The sequence below is a fragment of the Microcaecilia unicolor genome, chromosome 4, assembly GCF_901765095.1.
Source record: "Microcaecilia unicolor chromosome 4, aMicUni1.1, whole genome shotgun sequence".
Classification (NCBI taxonomy): domain Eukaryota; kingdom Metazoa; phylum Chordata; class Amphibia; order Gymnophiona; family Siphonopidae; genus Microcaecilia; species Microcaecilia unicolor.
In genome coordinates this window covers 360,970,057-360,989,960 of record NC_044034.1, presented here as the reverse complement: position 1 = coordinate 360,989,960, position 19,904 = coordinate 360,970,057, and the positions used below count along the sequence as shown (strand labels likewise).

At 46.9% G+C, this 19,904-nt stretch overlaps 1 protein-coding gene across 5 annotated transcripts in view; it reads right to left on the bottom strand.

Annotated features, from left to right (window-relative positions):
• The window catches only part of PIR (pirin), a 92,832-nt gene that overhangs the window by 21,769 nt on the left and 51,159 nt on the right, over positions 1-19,904 (bottom strand). For all 5 annotated transcript variants that reach the window (XM_030202321.1, XM_030202319.1, XM_030202320.1 and 2 more), the window contains 2 exons: positions 17,356-17,440; positions 466-510 (listed from right to left, as the gene is read on the bottom strand). In XM_030202321.1, the coding sequence (XP_030058181.1) occupies positions 466-510; positions 17,356-17,440 (130 nt within the window). The remainder of the gene's footprint in view (positions 1-465; positions 511-17,355; positions 17,441-19,904) is intronic.

Genomic DNA, 19,904 nt, shown 5'->3' with positions numbered 1-19,904 from the left:
AGGACCGGACTTCGGAAAAATTGCTGTAGACCACAAAGGACCTCCATCTATCATAGTAACACAGTAGATGACGGCAGATAAAGAGCTGTATGGTCCATCCAGTCTGCCTGACAAGATAAACTCATTGTATGCGAGTTTGAGATAGTCTGCCAAGAGGAATGGGCAAAATGTCCGACACATTCTAAAACAACTCATGGCTGGTACAGAGGGATTATGAAGTCTTGTGCAATTGAGACTTTTGACTTTATTCTTAATAAATTTACTTTCTGAAATAACAGTTTTCGCATTGAAAGAGTAGGTGTTCCACTGATGTTGAAAAAATTCCTACTCTAATGGATTTTCCATTTTTTTTTTTTTTTTTTTTTTTTTACACAGAATGGAAACTGTTATAAAGCGCTGAAGACAATGAAACAAGACACTGCAATTCTGTTCTCTCCCCCATGAAATAAACATTAGGAAACTTACCAACGTGAACATTGCCAAACAGCGTGTAGATAAATGCAGTCCATCCTGAAATACAATTAGGAAAACAGGGCACAGTAAACATTTCAATCTTTGAATGAAACAGATTTAAGGTACAGAAGTTATACTGGTCAGATGACAGATGTACACATGTGCCAAATAAAAGCAGCCACACGCACAGCACATTGGCGTAGCTATGTGGGGCCAGGGCCCCCGTAGATTTGGCCCTGGACCCCCCCAGCCGACGACCCTCTCGACCCGCCGCCAACCTGCCGTCGCCTGCCTTTGCTGGCGGGGGACCCAAACTCCCGCCAGCCGATGTCCTCTTCTTCTCGCAAAAGCCAGGACGTCAGACGTCAGAAACAGAAGGAAGCCTTGAGCGGGAAGAAGAGGACCTCAGCTGGCGGGGGTTGGGGTCCCCTGCCAGCAAAGGTAGGCGACTGCGGGATGGTGGCGGGAGGGGGGGTCAAAGTTGGTGGTGGTGGCGGGGTCGGCAATGGCAGGGGGAGGCTAAAATGTGCCCCCTCACCGCGGGCTCTGGACCCCCCTCCCGCTGAAGTCTGGCTACTTCCCTGATACAGCATGCAGAGAAATAAAATTATAGCTTTCATTGGCTACACCAATCAAAAAAAATATATATACAATGTTTACTTAAGGCTGACCAGGGGCGTAGCTACTATGGGGCCACGGGGGCCTTGGTCCCCATAGATTTGGCCCTGGACCCCCCTGCTGACGACCCTCTCAAACCCCCTCTCCCACTGCCACCCTGCCGTCGCTGTCTGCAACCTTTGCTGGCGGAGGACTCCAACCCCTGCCAGCCGAAGTCTTCTTCCTTCGTTTTGTTTCTGAGTATGACGTCTTGCACGTACAACATGCAGGACGTCAGACTCACAGAAACAGAACGAAGCCCTGCAGACTCAAAAACAAAATGAAGGAAGACGACTTCGGCTGGTGGGGGTTGGGGTCCCCCCCGCCAGCAAAGGTAGGCAACAGTGGGCGGGGGGGGGGGTCAAAGTTGTTGTTGGTGGTGGTGGTGGTGCTGGCGGCGGTGGGGGGGGGGGGCTAAAATGTGCCCCCTCACCTCGGGCTCTGGACCCCCCTCCCGCTGAAGTCTGGCTAAGCCCCTGAGGCTGACTACTAATGACCCCTGCACCACAATACACAACAGCAAAGCACCACAATACACAACAGCAATTTAAAAAAAAGGACACCTCAAAGCTCAAGGATGCAAAATATACAGGATATTTACTATCCTTAATGGAGACTATCACAGGTTTCCCTCTGGAAAAAAGGAAGAAATGGAAAAAAAAAATCTCCCCAACTTAAATGAAACACTTTGAGAGAAAAGGGATAGTAAATGTGCTGTATATTTGCATCCTGGACCTTTGAGGTTTCCTTTTTTTAATTACCGTTATGTATTATAGTGCAGGGATCATCATCAGTCAGCCAACAGATAGATAGAGGTTTCTCAGTATTTACTACCCAGTTGATATTTTTCTGAATAGCTTTCACTGGCTGCAGCAATCAAGGTGACCATGAGAACTGCCGTTTCTAAACCACATTCTCCGTTCCAGGTCTTCAATTCTTTCAGCTCATTTACAAATGGAATCTGATCAGCTTTTTCAACACCTTATATATGTCAGGAATCTTGATTGCGCAAGTGTTTCGTTTTATTGATTCCTGGCTTCTGAATTTATTATTTTATTTATAGCCTGCCCATTCACTAAAAGAGAGACACGGTAAATGTTTTGATTACACGCTCATCTGAGGTTTTTAAAAAATTTTTTTTTACTTTAATGTTAATTCAAATATATTGTCCACATCACACTGTTTTTGTTTTCATTCTATTATGGATGTGATATTTTGATCTGTTTTAAAACAAGGATTATGTTCTACTTCCCTGCAGTATAAACTGGCGCAGACCACTATTCCCAATTTTAGGACTGTGAAAGAACTGAGGGGCCCCTTTTACTAAGCCGCGTAAATGCCTACATATGCCCCCCCCCCCCCCCCCCCCCAATGTGCACCAATTCAGAGTTACCACCTGGCTCCTGTGTGGCCCTTGCAGGAATTTCATTTTTGGCATGTCTCTGCTACGTGCTTCTGAAAAATATATATTTTTTCATTTTCTGGCGCGCGTCAGCTACACGCGTCAAATGGCATTTGATGCGCGTAGGCCATTATCGCCTGGTTACCATGTGAGACTTTACTGCTAGGTCAATGGCTGGCAGTAAGGTCTCACACCCAAAATGGACGCGCAGCAATTTTCATTTTGACGCATGACTATTTTTGGCAATAAATGTAAAAAAAAAAAAGGTCTTTTTTACAGGTGTGCTAAAAATGATTTTGTGAGAGCCTAAAACTCGCGTCTACACTACCGCAGGCCATTTTTCAGCATACCTTACATAAGTACGTAAGTATTGCCATACTGGGACAGACCAAAGGTCCATCAGGCCCAGCATCCTGTTTCCCGCAGTGAAGAGGACAGAAGGCAGTGAGCCACACACTGCTCCCTAACCCAACCCTCTTTCTCCTACTGCTCCACTCCTCCTGAACAGGGCCGGTGCAAGCATCTTATGCACCCTAGGCAAACCATCAACCTTGGGCTTCCCTATTACCCCCTATAGTGCCATTCCTCCAATCACAATCACCCCAATACTTACCCTCCCGGAATAATCTGGGTAAATGGGTTATTTGAAAACTGCCCATCCTCCCTACTAGTAAAAATGTCTCCTGTTATTTGAGTTTGTGGGATTGTCAGGACGTACTGTATTTTGCTTTAAGTTGGTGCTCACAGAAGCTACTGCCAAGCAGGGGCAGACAATGTGCCAGGGGCGTAGCCAGACTTTGGTGGGAGGGGGGGGGGAAGTCTAGAGCCCGAGGTAAGGTGGCACATTCTAGCCCCCCACCTGGCGCTGCCGCCTCCCGCCACTTTTGACCCCCCCCTCCCGCTGCCAATCCTCCCCCACCAGGTACCTTTGCTGGCGGAGGTCCCCAACCCCCGCCAGCTGAAGTCCCCTTCAGCACTGGTCTCCAAGTCTGGTGCGTTCGCTGATCTGGATTCTGTTTCTGTGAGTCCTGACGTCCTACACGTTCAGGACGCCAGGACTCACAGAAACAGAATCCAGATCAGCAACGCGCCGGAGACTGGTGCTGAAGAGGACTTCGGCTGGTGGGGGTTGAATGTGGTGGGGGAAGGTCGGTGGCGGGAGGAGGTGAAAGTGGGGGGGGGGGGGGGGAGCTCTAAATCTGTGGGGGCCTATGCCCCCGTGGCCCCACCTAGCTACGACCCTGCAGTGTGCTCTGGGCCCTCGGATAATAAGGTGGTTAGGGGCCTTATGATCCTATCAAAAGTGATTAAATTAGATGGAAGCTAGGGGAGGGAGGGCCCCCTACTGCTGTGGTGTAGACATTCAAGGTGCACTGTCCAGCATCTCTCCCTTCCTGGTCCCGCAAAACTCTCGCAATTTCGTCTGTCCTCCCACGCTTTAAAATCACCTTCAGTCTTCACCCGGGCAGCGCCACTCATAGGCTGCTTGTACCCTGCACTGGTGCTCTCTCAACCGTCCCAGTTTTCTGAAGGGTGGGATGGTTCAGAGAGTACACACCAGTGCAGGCCGCAGGCAGCCTATGAGTGCCACTACCCAGGCGAAGACTGGAGGTGATTTTAAGGTAGAGGGGGGCTAGATGGAATTGCAAGAGCTTTGTGGGCAGGGAAGGGACTGCAAGAGCTTTGAAGGCTAGGCTAGAAACGCATCTCTTGTTGAAAATTCCTGGCTACCCCACAGGCTGTGGTCCCTTGGGCACTGCCCCATTGTTACAATGCTCAGTCCGCCCTTGCTGCCCCCACTCTTGTGTGATGGTTGAGCTGGCTCTGGTTCTGCAAGGTGAGGGAGCAATTCTGAAGCAGACATTACAGAGCAATAAACAGGCGCAAAAAAGGGGGAAAGGGAAATGGGACTTGATATACCCCCTTTCTGAGGTTTTTGCAACTACATTCAAAGCGGTTTACATATATTCAGGCACTTATTTTGTACCAGGAGCAACGGAGGGTTAAGTGACTTGCCCAGAGTCACAAGGAGCTGCAGTGGGAATCAAACCCTGTTCCCCAGAATCAGAGTCTGCTGCACTAACCACTAGGCTGCTACTCCTCCACTCAACTCATTCCACCAGTAAGAGCCAACCTCATCAGTGATGTCACAATGGCTTGATTGCCCGATACTTGACTCACTTCTGATATTGTGATGTCATAAGGGAAAGGGGGAAAGGGAAAAGGGACTTGATATACCACCTTTCTGAGGTTTTTGCAACTACATTCAAAGCAGTTTACATATATTCAGGTACTATTTGTACCAGGGGCAATGGAGGGTTAAGTGACTTGCCCAGAGTCACAAGGAGCTGCAGTGGGAATCAAACTCAGTTCCCCAGGATCAAAGTCCACTGCACTAACCACTAGGCTACTCCTCCACTCAAGGGATGAATTAATGCCAATTTGAAACTTGTGAGCAAAAGCATTAGTTTTAAAGGCACCAAGTGTAAGTTGATTGGCATTTTAGCTCACAAGTTACAAAGAGGTTGAATTGGCATCATTTTGAGCCTGCTACTTTATTTCTAGCAGAAACAATCAGAATGGCATTCTAACACCTTTTATTTTTCCTAGAGTCCAAGGAAGCAGAGCATACTATGATAAATAATGGAAATGAAGTAGAACTGCCACAGAGCTGACGTGTTGGGATCAATTTACCCTGGAGGTGGGAACAGTCACATGGCCTTGAATTATGCGCAAATTCCCCTGCATGGCAGAGGAGGCTATGAGGGAGAACGCACAAACGACAAGGGAGAACTTCAGTACAAGAAGTAGCATTGGGGCCAGGAAGTGGACACAGTGGGTTAACAGGCTTCTCAGGCCCTGCCGCCTCTGGTAAAAACAATGGAAGAGGGAAAACTAGGTACAGGAGGAAAGAGCGAGTAATGGGATTGGGGAGGTGATTGAAGGTGTTGCAGAGATTGAACGAGTGGATGGACTATGATGTGTGAGTGAGAAGATCAGAGAGGGGTAGGGTAGGGCACAATGAAACAACGTGGAAGGGTGGAGTGCAGGGAAGAAGAATAAGATCACGTAGTGATGCTCCTTTGAGAAGTCAAAAAGCAGAATCCCACCGACCCATCCAAGGCAGCCGAGGAGAGCGAGCTCTGCAGCCATTTTGTCCTTCAAAGCAGAGGACAGCAAGTTGATCCTGCCTCAGACACATACTGGCCAATGAGAAGGAGAGTTGCTGGAGGAGGCTATATTTCAGGGAAGGGGGGGGGGGGCAATAGTTACCATCATGGGGGGGCCTGGGATGAAGGATCAGGATAGGAAGAAGAGGCTACTAGGAGTATTATTAGATTGTAAATTAGATTGTAAGCTCTTTGAGCAGGGACTGTCTCTCTTTGTTAAATTGTACAGCGCTGCGTAACCCTAGTAGTGCTCTAGAAATGTTAAGTAGTAGTAGTAGAGTAGCCTAGCGGTTATGGTTAGTGCAGTGGACTTTGATCCTGGGGGACTCGCTGGGATATAAGAAAATAGTTTATTACAAATCTCACCAATAGCAGTACAAGCAAATCAGGTATTCATATGGTTGAGCAGCAGTTGACGACACGTCTGTCACCCGCCTTCTCTTGTTGCCTTCCTTCTGATTTAATACCCCTCAGACTAGTCCTTATATTCCATTTTGACTCCATTGCTTCCAATGGACCCTAGCTTTATCACCAGGGCTCTTGGCCCTTATCAGTTTGATCAAAATGACTTCACATGTTATCAAGCACTAAGTATAAACAAGATATGCTCAGAGCACATCTTGTGAGATGACTTCACATGTTCCCCAAACCTTCCCCTAGCCCCCTCCTTTGGATGTTCTCACCCGGGGTGCAGCTGACCCAGTACTATCTCTACATAACCACAACAATCTTGCTCATGACATCTTGTAGGTTCCAGTCTCAGGATTGTGGACAAGAGCAAATGCCCCCCTCCTTTGCCAGCTCTCAATTACCTCATTTCAGCACTTGCCACAGTGAAATGTAATTGTGTCAAAGGTGATCTCTGATTTTTAAAAGCCTAGCTCTCTGGGAACTCATTTCAGCTTGAGCTGCAGTGAAATATATTTTGTATCAGAGATGATTATTGGATTTCAAGAGGCCTAGCTCTTAGCCTGGGTCATTGGCCTGTATTGGACTGAGAGCAAGGGCTAGCATATTTCTACAAACTCTGGGCAAGTCACTTAGTCCTCCGTTGCCCCAGATACAGCCTGTATATAATATGTAAACCACTTTGAATGCAGTTCAAAAAACCATAGAAAGGCAGTATATATCAAGTCCCATTTCCCTTTCCCTATTTGAGATTCTAGATGGAATGTTGCTACTATTTGAGATTCTACTTGCTACTATTTGAGATTGTACATGGAATGTTGCTAGTGGAGGAGTAGCCTAGTTGACTTTGATCCTGGGGAACTGGGTTTAATTCCCACTGCAGCTCCTTATGACTCTGGACAAGTCACTTAACCCTCCACTGCCCCAAGTCCAAATAAGTACCTGCATATACCATGTAAACTGCTTTGAATGTAGTTGCAAAAAAACACAGAAAGGCAGTATATCAAGTCCCATTTCCCTTTCTATACCCCATCCTGAGCCCCCATCAGTGCGGAGTCTGCAGTCATTGTCTATCTATATGGGGTGCTTTTTTTTTTTTTTTTTTGGGGGGGGGGGGGGGGTGACAGTTCACATCTTCCATTCCTTTCCTTTTTTTACATTTTCTTCTCCTTCTGATCTATCCCCATTGTTTCCTCCTTGATTTGTTTGGTATATATGATTGTTTCTTTCTCCATCTGTCCTATATAATATTGGAGTTCCTTTTCCTCTCTGTTGTTTTTTTTTTGTTTTGTTTTTCATTAGTGTGTAAACTGCTTCGTTCTGTGCGCCAGCTAAAGTGATATAAGTGATAAAGAATAAAGAACACCTTCCCTCCCCACGACCCCCATTCTGGGGCTGGTGGTTGGGAGGCGGGACTAGTGCTGGGCAGACTTATACGGTCTGTGCCGGGGCTGGTGGTTGGGAGGCGGGGCTAGTGCTGGGCAGACTTATACGGTCTGTGCCGGGGCTGGTGGTTGGGCGGCGGGGCTAGTGCTGGGCAGACTTATATGGTCTGTGCCAGAGCCGGTGGTGGGAGGCGGGACTGGTGGTAGGGAGGCGGGGATAGTGCTGGGCAGACTTATACGGTCTGTGCCAGAGCTGGTGGTGGAAGGCGGGACTGGCAGTTGGGAGGCGGGGATAGTGTTGGGCAGACTTATAGGGTCTGTGCCGGGGCTGGTGGTTGGGAGGCGGGGCTAGTGCTGGGCAGATTTATATAGTCTGTGCCAGAGCTGGTGGTGGGAGGCGGGGTTGGTGGTTGGGAGGCGGGGATAGGGCTGGCCAGACTTATAGGGTCTGTGCCGGGGCTGGTGGTTGGGTGGCGGGGATAGTGCTGGGCAGACTTATACGGTCTGTGCCAGAGCTGGTGGTGGAAGGCGGGACTGGCAGTTGGGAGGCGGGGATAGTGTTGGGCAGACTTATAGGGTCTGTGCCGGGGCTGGTGGTTGGGAGGCGGGGCTAGTGCTGGGCAGATTTATATAGTCTGTGCCAGAGCTGGTGGTGGGAGGCGGGGTTGGTGGTTGGGAGGCGGGGCTAGTGCTGGGCAGATTTATATAGTCTGTGCCAGAGCTGGTGGTGGGAGGCGGGGTTGGTGGTTGGGAGGCGGGGATAGGGCTGGCCAGACTTATAGGGTCTGTGCCGGGGCTGGTGGTTGGGAGGCGGGGATAGTGCTGGGCAGACTTATACAGTCTGTGCCAGAGCTGGTGGTGGGAGGCGGGGCTGGTGGTTGGGAGGCGGGGATAGGGCTGGCCAGACTTATACAGTCTGTGCCCTGAAGAGGACAGTACAAATAAAAAAGTAGTACATATGAATTTATCTTCTTGGGCAGACTGGATGGACCGTGCAGGTCTTTTTCTGCCGTCATCTACTATGTTTACTTTCGTGTACAAGTTAAAACCTTGTTTACATTAGTTTCAAAAAAAGGGATCATTCCAAATCCCTGCAAAAAGAATTGAAAATTCTAATTAAAGCCAATGACAGTACAAATAAACAAATGTATTTTTCAAGCCAAATCTAATATTTAAATAGCACATGAAATATGCAATTCCAATTTATGCTCTCATTGAAACATGTGTCGAAAGCCCTGCACGTTCCATTCTCTTATTCTAGAGAACAGCTATAGCATCAATAAATAAATGAATGGTCCAGTTCAGTGAAAAAAAAAGAAAAATACTCCTTATTTGCCCATTGTTTAGTGCGTGGCTTTTCATTCTAAGGAAATGAGTCCTTTACTGCGGTTTCAAATTTTTCACATTGTTCAAATTACAATAAACCCTCCTCCAAGATCTTTGCATCTCCCTAGATTTTTACTGTTACAATATAATTAAATTTTTTAGTGAAGCCAGCTTCGTCTGATGTGTACAGGACTCTGGCAGCAGCAAAAGGAAAAAGCTGAACCCGAGACACTCTTCATTTAATTATGCACTAAATTATCCCATCCGTGGCTGTGTAAACAGATTCAGGAAAAGAAAATATTAAAACCTCTAACTTTCTATGCCAGAAATATTGTTCCCCAGATTCTATATAGACTGCCTAGAGATCCGCACCAAAATCCAGGAACGTTCTATAAGAAGGCACTTAACTTAATTGGCTTAACAAGCCAATCGGCAAGCAATAATGAGCACTAAATTGGCAATAATTAGAATTTACACGCACAACTCACTAATGGGCAGATGATCGAAAGCCCCGCGCTGTTCCAAACAGCACTCTAAAAATAGCGCTGGGACAGCATGGGCCTTTACTGCCTCAATGATCAGAGATAATAGCGTTCTTAAATTTGCATGCTATTATCTCTGATCATAGGGTAAAAGTGCTCAGGCACAATCCTCCTGCGTAACCCTAGTAGCGCTCTAGAAATGTTAAGTAGTAGTAGTAGTACTTGTTTAACAGGTCTGGGCTGTCAAAAGCCCAGACCTGTCAAACACAGGGGCTGGAGGTCCATGGGACCACTAGATCTCAAACTGCATTGCCCCGGTGGCCTAGTACCTCCACCGTGAGCCAAGTAACATGGGGGCTGGAGGTCTGGCAGACCTCCAGTCCCCCCCGACTCAAGTTCGGGGGGGGGGGGAGGGGGGTTGGAGATCCGGTGGGTCTCCAGCCCCCCTAACATCCCCTCAAATGGAGCCCTGGTGGCCCAGTGGGCCACGAGTCAAACCCTCCCCCGACCTGGTGGTCTAGCGGCCCTTCCCCACCCCTTACCTTCGTTGGAGGAGGGAGATGGCCTTCCATTGGTGTGAAGCCCCACCCAGCGTATTCCCAGGATGCATTGGGCAGGGCTAGGTGCCGTCATTTGAGGCAGTTCTGATGGAAGAGGAGGGAGGCCACCTCCCTCCTCCAACAAAGGTAGGGAGGTGAGGAAGGGCCGCTAGACAATGAGGTTGTGGGGGGGGGGGGGGGGGGGGGGATTGACGTGGCCCACTGGGCCACCAGGGCTCCATTTGAGGGGATGCTTGGGGGGGGGGGGGGGGGGTCTGGTCTGCTGCATTGGGGGGAATGGGGGCCAGCTAGCATGCAAATGAATGCTGGACAGGGCTCACCATTCCTCCCCAAAGGTCTGCAAACCCTAACGTCAGCTCCGAGGGTTTTTTTTTTTTTTAAATGCTGGTTGTTGCCGACTAAATTCGATTTGGATATTTAATGGTGGGCCATGTCTTGCCATATGCACTGAATATCTGGCCATGTCCGGCCATGAACTCACAGCCAGCACTTATTTGGATCCTGGCCAACATCCCGATGAGACGTGGTCACTGAAGTGTCAACCCTTCCAATCCCCCCCACCCCGATTCTCCTTTCAAACACCCCCTTAAATCCAAGCCCTGCCCAACCTCTCCACAACCAAACTTTCCCCTAGTCCCTGACCACACCCTCCACCATATCCGGGAGTTACCTGCATGTGATCATTGGTGGTCTAGTGCAGGAACTATCCCCTTCCACTTCTGTCCTGTCTAGTCTAACCCTTTAGCTGTAGTCTCAATATGCTGAGGGTGGTGTTGGGGGGGGGGGGGGTGGGGGGAGGGGTCCAGAGTACTGTTCCCTTTAAGCTGAGTGGGAGTCCTCTACCTATAGTCTGGTCAGCAGCGGGTGCCACCTCACTTTTTTAATAGCGAGGGACAACCAAGTTCTTCAGAACTCCAGGGAACCTGCCTGCCCGTAAGCGAATGAAGACACAGCATTGAAGCATCTTCCACCACTGGTAGCAATTTAGCTGGAGGAATCCTGCTCACTTCAGAGGGAGCAGCGGGTCCAGAGGGATACGTTGAAGACAGACGGGTGAGGCGGGGAGGATTGAGGAGGTATCAGAAGGGGGACTGGAAAAAGTTGTCACATTAAGTGACATCCCTTATCTTGTGCTGGCTGATGTGCTGCAAAATTTACAGCTTGGTTCTTTATAATGATCCATTTACGGTGGTTGCACATTTAACACATCTCTCACTCTTTATCTGCAGGACAAGTGGGATGGTGAGAGCACCAGATGCTGCATTAAGAGCAGTGGCAGTGACCTTGCACTGGTAGCCACACTGTCATCCCCAGTGGCAGCAAGGATAAGTATTTGAGCCAGCTGCTTACATCATACAGGCTTCTGCCGTCTTCTGCTCTTGTACATGGAAAGCACTAGAGTAAAGAGTGGGGAATATCTCCTTGCAGAAAGGAACTGAGAGGATGGAACAGTCAGGGAAGGAGCAGTCCCTGGGCTAAGGAATTAGGGTGGTTATAGGTCTTTGTTAAAATGCACCTCAGAGTTATAACAGAATGAAACGGGGAGGGTGTAAGCAGAGATTCCGCTCTGCGAGACGGTGAAAAAAAAAAAGCGTGACTAAGCCCAAGGAAATTTTTTTTACTTAAAACATGCTGAAGCTGTGGGAAAGAGGAACCCAAATTATAGCTACGTCATGCAAGGTCCCACGTTAGGAGTCACGGACCAAGAAAGGGATCTAGGTGTCATCATTGATGATATGTTGAAACGCTCTGCTCAGTGTGCTGTGGCGGCTAAGAAAGCAAATAGAATGTTAGGTGTTATTAGGAAAGGAATGGAAAACAAAAATGAGGATGTTATAACACCTTTGTATCGCTCCATGGTGCGACCGCACCTCGAATACTGTGTTCAATTCTGGTCACCGCATCTCAAAAAAGATATACTGGAATTAGAAAAGGTGCAGAGAAGGGCGACGAAAATGATAAAGGGGATGGGACGACTTCCCTATGAGGAAAGGCTAAAGCGGCTAGGGCTCTTCAGCTTGGAGAAAAGACGGCTGAGGGGAGATATGATAGAGGTCTATAAAATAATGGAATTGAATGGAAAGATGTGAATAGCTTGTTTACTCTTTCCAAAAATACTAGGACTAGGGGGGGCATGCGATGAAGCTACAATGTAGTAAATTTAAAACGAATCGGAGAAACCTTTTTTTCACTCAACGTGTAATTAAACTCTGAAATTCATTGTGGTTAGCTTAGCGGAGTTTTAAAAAAGGTTTTGACAGACAAAGCTCGCTTTGGGTATGTAAATTGTAAAAGTTATAAATAAAGAATTAAAAAAAAAAAAAAAAAAGGTTTGGACGGCTTCCTAAAGGAAAAGTCCATAGACCATTATTAAATGGACTTGGGGAAAATCCACTATTTCTGGGATAAGCAGTGTAGAATGTTTTGTACTTTTTTGGGATCTTGCCAGGTATTTGTGACCTGGACTGGCCACTGTTGGAAACAGGATGCTGGGCTTGATGGACCTTTGGTCTTTCCCAGTATGGCAATACTTTTGTACTTATGCTGTAGATAACCCAACAATGTGACTTGTATTTCATCCTTCAGTGCAAGAGGAACCATGGACATAGCAGGGAACACTCAGGGGTAAAGATAGGAGAAACAAGGCCTAAAGCAGCATTTTGCACATGTGTACACATCTGTCTATATATACATACATCACATATATATGGGGGACTGCCTCAGCAGACAACAAGCTAGCACTCTTACTGCATGCTATTTGCAATTTAGGGGACCTTTTACTAAGGTGTGCAGATGCGTACTCACGTACAATACGCGTCAAATTAGAACTACCACCCGGCTACCGTGTGCCCCTGCTGGTATTTCTAATTTGTACACATGCCCAATACGCGTGGCAGAAAATATTTTCTACACCGTGGTGCTAACCAGGCGGTAATCGGCAGTGTACATGTGCTGACCATTACTGCCCAGTTAATGCGCGAGACCTTACCGCTAAGTTAATGGGTGGCAGTAAGGTCTTAGGCCCAAAATGGATGTGTGCTGATTTTTATTTTGCTGCAAAAAAAAAAAAAAAAAAAAGGCTTTTTTTGCAGGTGCGCTAAAAAAATGGACCTGCGCACGTCCAATACATGTGCGCAGGCCATTTTTCAGCGCACCTTAGTAAAAGGCAGGGGCATAGCTACGTGGGGTCATGGGGGCATGGGCCCCCGTAGATTTGGCCTTGGCCCCCCTCCCCGCCGTCAACCCCTTCGCCCCCCCTCCCGCCGCCAACCCTCCCCTGCTGGGTACCTTTGCTGGCGGGGTTCCCCAACCCCTGCCAGCCGAAGTCCTCTTCTCCGGTGCGGCCGCACTGCTGATCTGCAAGGGCAGGTTTCTCTTTCTGTGAGTCTGACGTCCTGCACGTACAGCGTGCAGGACGTCACTCACAGAAGCTAGCCGTTCCAGATCAGCAATGCGGCCGCGCCAGAGAAGAGGACTTTAGCTGGCGAGGGTTGGGGACCCCCGCCAGCACAGGTACCCGATGGCAGCGGCGGGGGAGGGTTGGCAGCGGCGGGTAGAGGGGGTCGAAAGGGTTGGCGCAGGGGGGGGTCGGCAGCGCCAGGGGAGGGGGCTAAAATGTGCCCCCTCACCTCGGGCTCTGGACCCCCCCCTCCCGCCGGTCTGGCTACGCCCCTGGTAAAAGGACCCTTAATTTCTTCAAGTATCTAATGTTAATTATAAAAACAATGAAAGTTTTAGCCTTAAGCCTTTCTCTTTGAATCAAGCGGAAATCATTTTCAACTTTGCTAATGAAAAAGGAGAAAGAAGTCGCTTTTCTTTTTCAAATCGAGAGACACCGAATATATGCTCTGTAAATGGGAAAATAAAATTTACAGCAAAGCACGGCAGACAAGGATGTTTTAGATTTGCGAAGTGACTGGTATGCACAAGTGTCTACAGATTAGTCTCTCTCTGAGCGAGGTATGATGTAATGACTGCAGTCTGAATTAACCCAGCTGTTCTCTCAGAACCACTGCGGAAAAACCACCTGTTTGCAGCAGGGGTACACAGAACTGCTCAATTACATTTACACGGGTTTTGGCAGAGGACAAACGTGACATCTGTATGCAAGAAAAATGATAGAAGAGAGGGGTTTGCAATATAGTACATAAAAAAAACAAACCTTAAAACAAAAATGTTGATAAACGTACAGAGCACACCATTTTCTGAGAATTCTACCTTTTGAAAATGGCACTAAAAGTCTTTCACAGCAGGATATGTACTCACCTCCAAGAGACCATGTTGCTTTGCACTGAAGATCCTTAACAATTCTTTGCATAACTACAGTGCTCATTTCAAAAGAGAAAAATGTCTCAAAAGCAGCAGATGGACATTTTCATGGGAAAACGACCAAGTGCAATTTTTAAAACTCAGGTTTGAGACTGTTTTCTCTGCAGTCGATCTAAATCAGAAGGAAGGCATATTTTGGATTTTTTTTTTTTTTAAGGAATAATGGAAGATAAAAACATCTAAGGCAAATATTGGGACATTTTGGACCCGTTTCAATTATGATGAAGTCACAAAATGTACCCTAACTGACCAGCTGACCACTGGAGGGATTAAGACTTACCCCCACTTAATCCCCCAGTGGTCACTGATCCCCTCCCACCCCTCAAAGATGTGACAATACATACCAGGCTCTGTGCCAGCTTCAGATATTATGGCCATTCCTATTAGAGCAGCAAGCTGGTCTCAGAAGTAGGCTAGTGGTCAGTTCCGTGGGCTACAGAGAAAAGGACTCAGGTCCATATCTCACTAACTAGTGGGCTTTGATCCTGGTAAACTGGATTCAATTCCCACTGCAGCTCCTTGCGACTCTGGGGAAGTCACTTAACCCTCCATTGTCCCCGGTACAAAATAAAGTACCTGAATATAATATGGAAACTGATTTGATTGTAACCACAGAAAGGTGGTAAATCAAGTCCCATCCCTTTCCCTAGCACACTTGTTGTGGAAATTGTGAGCCTTCCAAAACCTACAAAATACAAACTGTACCTATATATAGGAAAGGGAAATGGGACTTGATATACCGCCTTTCTGAGGTTTTTGCAACTACATTCAAAGCGGTTTATTCAGGTACTTATTTTGTACCAGGGGCAATGGAGGGTTAAGTGACTTGGCCAGAGTCACAAGGAGCTGCAGTGGGAATCCGACTCAGTTCCCCAGGATCAAAGTCCGCTGCACTAACCACTAGCCTACTCCTCCACTAGCAACATTCCATGTAGAAGCCTGCCTTTGCAGATCAGCAACGCGGCCGCGCAGGCTTCTGTTTCTGTGAGTCTGACGTCCTGCACGTACGTGCAGGACGTCAGACTCACAGAAACAGAAGCCTGCGCGGCCGCGTTGCTGATCTGCAAGGGCAGGCTTCTACATGGAATGTTGCTAGTGGAATAGCAACATTAACATTCCATGTAGAATCTCAAATAGTAGCAACAGAATCTCAATAGTAGCAACATTCCATCTGGAATCTCCAATAGTAGCAACAGAATCTCAATAGTAGCAACATTCCATCTAGAATCTCTAATAGTAGCAACATTCCATGTAGAATCTCAAATAGGGAAAGGGAAATGGGACTTGATATACCGCCTTTCTGAGGTTTTTGCAACTACATTCAAAGCGGTTTATATATATTCAGGTACTTATTTTGTACCAGGGGCAATGGAGGGTTAAGTGACTTGCCCAGGGTCACAAAGAGCTGCAGTGGGAATCGAACCCAGTTTCCCAGGATCAAAGTCCACTCCACTAGCAACATTCCACGTAGAAGCCTGCCCTTGCAGATCAGCAACGAAGCCGCACAGAAACAGAAGCCTGCGTGGCCACACTGCTGATCTGCAAGGGCAGGCATCTACATGGAATGTTGCTAATGGAATAGCAACATTCCATGTAGAAAACAGGGTTAAGTGACTCGCCCAGAGTCACAAGGAGCTGCAGTGGGAATCAAACTCAGTTCCGCAGGATCAAAGTCTACTGCACTAACCACTAGGCTACTCCTCCACTCAGAGAAATCTGTAGACCTGAGGGCTTTTGTAGTGATGTGATGTGCTGTTAGGTACAGTAGATTTTTAGGTGGTTCCTAGAGGGGTCACGATACAAAATAAGGGTATGGCGGGATTTGTACCTGGGTCCCTTTAGGTTAAGTCCATTGCACTGACCACTAGGCTGCCTCTCTGCTCTGCTGGCATGTCTGTGTGGCCAGTTTACTAGCAATGGTGCCACAGCCAACCCCTATGGCTTGTTTTTGTGCATTTTTCCCTAGAAAATGGTACCTAAAGAAAAACATCTGGAAAATACGTTTTTTTTAAAACAAAAATAGACAATTTTCTGATTCGAAAATTATGTTCAGGGTGAGAATTTTAGATGTTTTCAGCAAAATGTGTACAGTTGGGACTTGGACATCATATCAAAAATACCCCTCCACACCACTAGCCAGAGAGGGTCATACCACACTCTGGTAAGACTGACAAGACATTCTACCTAATTATCCCAATTAAACAAACAAAAAATAAATAAAAAAATAAACCTCATACGACTATGATCTATGAGTTACCCATGGAGTACTTGCATCCTGGAAAAAGAACAGACGGGGATGCTGAAGGGACTTTATAAGATAATTAAATACATCTTAGTCAACACATTACTCTACAGTAACAAGGTAATTGAACTCTGCGTTTCTCAACTTTTAGTCTGCTTTCTTAAAATAACAGGGAGAGAGTAAAAGAAAGACAAAGAAAGAAAGAAAAACGCTGTTATTACAAGGCTGTAATACTCTCCTTGCAGGAATCAACACAGCTTTTAAGTCAGTCTTTTTGGAGTCTTAAAATTACTGAGGGGCCCTTTTACTAAGCCACGAAAGTGTCTACGCATGCCCAGCATGTGCCAAAATGGAGTTACCATGTGGCCCTTGCAGTAATTTCATTTTTGGCACGCGTCCGCAATGCGCGCCCGAAAAATATTTTTTTATTTTCTGGTACATATAGCTCACCACCACCTGGTTAGCGTGTGAGACTTTACCACTTGGTCAATGGCTAGCGGTAAGGTCTCAGGCCCAAAATGGAGGCGTGGCAATTTTCATTTTGTGCACGTCTATTTTCAGGGAAAAAGTTAAAAAAAAAAAAAAAAAGGCATTTTTTGCAGGTGCACTGAAAAATGATTCTGTGCGCCCAAAACACGCATCTACACTGCCGCAGGCCATTTTTCAGCGCACCTTAGTAAAAGGACCCCTGAAGCTCTACGCGTTGGGAAAGGGGCTGCCACAGGTTTGGAAGTATGTCGAGAACTCCAGACAAGAAGAGGCTTCCCATTTTCTGTGACATGTCAACGTGAACCTATGTCAAGACACTAATTCTCTTCCAAGGAGACCTTGAATGACAGCACTGGTGTTGAGAACAAAAAGCATAACACCGACAGAGAAGGGGAAAGCATGCCAACATTAAATAAAGCTACCGAGTGCCAGCTCAAATTTTTTTTTTATACCTTTGGGGATTTCTTGCACATGTTTGGCGTTTTTCTCCAGTTTGAAATCCAGATACAACGTTGGTGTTCGAGTATATACCTTGGACTGGAAAAGGGGGGAAAAAATGATCATGGTTACACTTTTGAGGACAGTATAATTCAATCCACATCTTGGATGTTATGTTCTTCTAAGCAAGGTAGATCATATCTAAAAGTCTCAGAGGGGAATAATCTAACGGCGCCAGCGAAATAGATTGCCGGTGATCTATTTTGGCGGCACCGCAAACAGCTGGCCGAACCGTATTATCGAAAAAGATGGCCGGCCATTTTTTCTTTCAATAATACGGTTTGGCCCGGCCAAATGCCAGAGTTCGCCGGGTTTGAGATGGCCGATTTTGTTTTTCAGCGATAATGGAAACTAAAAGCGGCCATCTCAACCCCGACTAAATCCAAGGCATTTGGTGGTGGGAGGAGCCAGCATTTGTAGTGCACTGGTCCCCCTGACATGCCAGGACACCAACCGGGCACCCTAGGGGGCACTTCTAAAAATTAAAAAAAATATATATATACAAATAGCTCCCAGGTGCATAGCTCCCTTACCTTGGGTGCTGAGCCCCCCAAATCCCCCCCCAAACCCACTCCCCACAACTCTACACCATTACTATAGCCCTAATGGGTGAAGGGGGCACGGACCTGGGTCTGCCTGCCTGAAGTGCACTGCACCCATTAAAAACTGCTCCAGGGACCTGCATACTGCTGTCATGGAGCTAGCTATGACATTTGAGACTGGCAAAAAAATTAAAAAATTTTTTTTTAGGGTGGGAGGGGGTTGGTGACCACTGGGGGAGTAAGGGGAGGTCATCTCCGATTCCCTCCAATGGTCATCTGGTCAGTTTGGGCACCTTTTTGAGGCTTGGTTGTGAAAAAAATTGGACCAAGTAAAGTTGACCAAATGCTCGTCAGGGACGCCCTTTTTTCCATTATCGGCCGAGGATGCCCATCTCTTAAGCACGCCCCAGTCCCGCTTTCGCTATGCCTCCGACATGCTCCCGTGAACTTTGGTCATCCCCGCGATGGACTGCATTTGAGGACGCCCAAAATTGGCTTTCGGTTATGCCGATTTGGGCAACCCTGAGGGAAGGATGCCCATCTCCCAATTTGTGTCTGAAGATGGGCGCCCTTCTCTTTCGAAAATGCCCCCGATATTGATATTTGTAGTACTGTGTAAACAGAAAATATATATAAAGTATTTGGTGTGGACCTTCAAAAGTATGGCCAGAAAATTCCCAACATTCGACCCACCTCCTCCATCTCTGCTGTAAAGGAGGTTTATTTTACTTTCATATAGTTCCACTAAGGACCATTCACATTTAACGTAGTAACATAGTAAATGACGGCAGATAAAGACCTGTACGGTCCATCCAGTCTGCCCAACAAGATAAACTCATTTTACACGGTATGTGATACTTTATATGTTTACCCGAGTTTCATTTGTCCTTGTCATCCTCAGGGCACAGACCCTAGAAGTCTGCCCAGCACTGTTCTTGTACTAAAAGTTCTGAAGATTCTGGAATCCTAAAGAGTTACAAGATTCCGGAATCCCAATTAGTAGCAACATTCCATGTTGAACCCCAAAGAGTAACATAGTAACATAGTAAATGACGGCAGATAAAGACTTGAACCGTCCATCCAGTCTGCCCAACAAGATAAACTCATTTTACATGGTATGTGATACTTTATACCAGAGTTTGCTTTGTCCTTGTCATTCTCAGGGCACAGACCATAGAAGTCTGCCCAGCACTGTTCTTGTACTAAAAGCTCTGAAGCTAATGTCGAAACCCCTTAAAATTTACACTCCAGCCCATCCATATCTGTTCAATTATGACCGTAGAAGTCTGCTCAGCACCGATTTTGCTTCCCTATTACCAGCGTTGCCACTCAATCTCTGCTAAGATTCCACAGATCCATTCCTTCTAAACAGGATTCCTTTGTGTTTATCCCATGCATGTTTGAATTCCATTGCCGTTTTCATTTCCACCACCTCCCATGGGAGAGCATTCCACGTATCTACTAACCTTTCCGTGAAAAAATACTTCCTGACATTACTTCTGAGTTTGGCGCCCTTCAACCTCAGTTCATGTCCTCTAGGTCTACCACCTTTCCTCCTCCAGAAAAGGTTTGTTTGCAAATTAATGTTTCAGCTTGCTTTGCTTCAGAAAGAGAAAAGAAAATGACCTCAGGTGCCACTTTCACTCCAGGCCAATACAAAGACAGTGGGAACAAAAGCATGCCAAAAAAAAAAAAAACAAAACAATGGATCTGCTATAGTTAAATCCATAATCAAGAAACTACATTTGTGATACCCGAACCTGGTCCTGGAGACACTGCAGCCCGTCAGGTTTGCAGGATATCCACAATGAATATTCATGCTCTCATTGTGGATAGTCCAAAAACCTGACTGGCTGGGGTGCCTCCAGGACCAGGTTTGGGTACCACTGAGCTACAGTGATTTAGGTTAAACGTTGAACAAAATTACCAGGACTTGTAGCAGTCTCCAGTCTAAGTGGTCG